This window comes from Austrofundulus limnaeus, unplaced genomic scaffold (genome assembly GCF_001266775.1).
Source record: "Austrofundulus limnaeus strain Quisiro unplaced genomic scaffold, Austrofundulus_limnaeus-1.0 Scaffold258, whole genome shotgun sequence".
Taxonomy (NCBI): Eukaryota; Metazoa; Chordata; class Actinopteri; order Cyprinodontiformes; family Rivulidae; genus Austrofundulus; species Austrofundulus limnaeus.
The window spans coordinates 276,436-278,144 of NW_013952660.1; the positions used below are offsets into that span (position 1 = coordinate 276,436).

General features: G+C 37.3%; 1 protein-coding gene across 2 annotated transcripts in view; it reads right to left on the reverse strand.

Annotated features, from left to right (window-relative positions):
• The window catches only part of myo18b (myosin XVIIIB), a gene marked incomplete in the record, with an annotated part of 101,803 nt that overhangs the window by 49,028 nt on the left and 51,066 nt on the right, over positions 1-1,709 (reverse strand). For both annotated transcript variants that reach the window (XM_014020572.1, XM_014020571.1), the window contains 1 exon segment: positions 1,076-1,223. In XM_014020572.1, coding sequence (XP_013876026.1) covers positions 1,076-1,223 — 148 coding nt within the window.

Genomic DNA, 1,709 nt, shown 5'->3' on the forward strand with positions numbered 1-1,709 from the left:
GAAGTGATGAGAAGATAAGTTTATTTTCTATTTAAACATAAAACAGCATTTTAACAACAGCTAAAGGTGACATAGATACTTTTTTATGATATAGTATTTAAATATATGCCTGAGAAACACATAATATTGCCCCTTTAAACGTTTAAAAACAATTAAAACTTTTGTTAGCAAGCACCTGCAGCACACCGCGTCAGCGTCCACTCAGGTGATATGAATGGTTTATACTGCAGCAGTTAGGAGTTAGTTTGAAAAAACATAACAGGGACACAATAGAGCAGGGGTGTCAAACTTAGTTATAGAAGGGGCCTAAAATTCAAGACTTGGTATGAGTCAGGGGCCAATCTTAATATTTATTGAAAAAATGTCCATTTTAAATGTCATCAAACAAGTTTTTCTTATTTTCCATTTTACAATTTGTTTTTATGTAGCATTTAAAAAACACATAAAGCAGAGCAACTGTGTTTGCTGCATGACCGGTTTCACCTGTTCCCCCATGTTTGTCTTGTATGTCTTCTTGAATGGGTGTTTCTTAACTGCCCCCTCCCCCTTCCCTGAATGTACAGGCCCTTGTGAATTTATTTCTGTGAAAGGCACTATATAAATAAAACTTTACTTTACTATAAAGTAAAAAACTTACATTTAGAAATTCATATCCATTTCTTAGATTGTACACTTTATTTACAACTGTTTCATTTACCATTTCTTCGAAATACATTTGGTCAAAATCCTGCAAATCAGTAACGCAGTTATTTGGCTATAAAAATGGAAAAGAATGTAGAATTGAGGTCAACTACTGTTGAGAAAATACTACACTAAGTGACAAAAGACAAACAATATTTTATGTTCAAAATATTATCTTTGGGGCCAGAAAAAAAGCTAACAAGAGTTGGATAAGGCCCGCGGGCCTTGCATTGGACACGTGCAAAAAAATAGTATGTTGTAAAATTTGCCAGCAGGTAAACGAGATACTCCCAAACATGAGAGAAGGTGATGTCATCAGCTTAAAAAACAGTGATTTAGGAGGCAAAGAAAAGCTGTAACAATGTTTTCACTAAAACACGAGGCACAGACTCACATGGTGGAGTTTTGGAGCAGAGATGTAGCGTTAACAACAGAGGGGTTGTTCCGGATCAGACTGAACCATCCTGTGAGGTCATAACGGACCGGGTCGTAGCCCATCAGATGGCTGACTTCACACTGCAGAGGCTGCTCGCACTGACGGACTGCAGGGACACAAACAGTCACTTAATGCACTGAGTAACACTGGACTGCACTCTCTGTAACACTGATTCTGGCCTAAAGAGCCTGTTCAGACGTGTCGCTGCAAACTGTTGAACAGAGCTAAACACAGACCTGAATAGCTTCTGTGTGACTCACACGATCTACAGAGGTGGTCTGGATAAAATGTATCTGTGATTTGAATCTGTTCTGATCTTTGATGGAAGATATTCTGACCATAAACAAAAGGTCTGAACAGCTCTTAATTATATCCAGTGTTTTCCCTAGCAAAGTGGTCTTGGCGAGGGGGGCTACTTGTTTTATAAAAACATAAATTTACGCGACTCACCTGCAATTATGGTAATAAATTTACACATACATGAATATTTAATTGCCTAACTACATCCTAGTTAAGGATTCAGCATGATAATTATCAATAAAATTATTATTGATAATAAGTGATCAGAACTGTGTGCAGCAGATGATCTGAG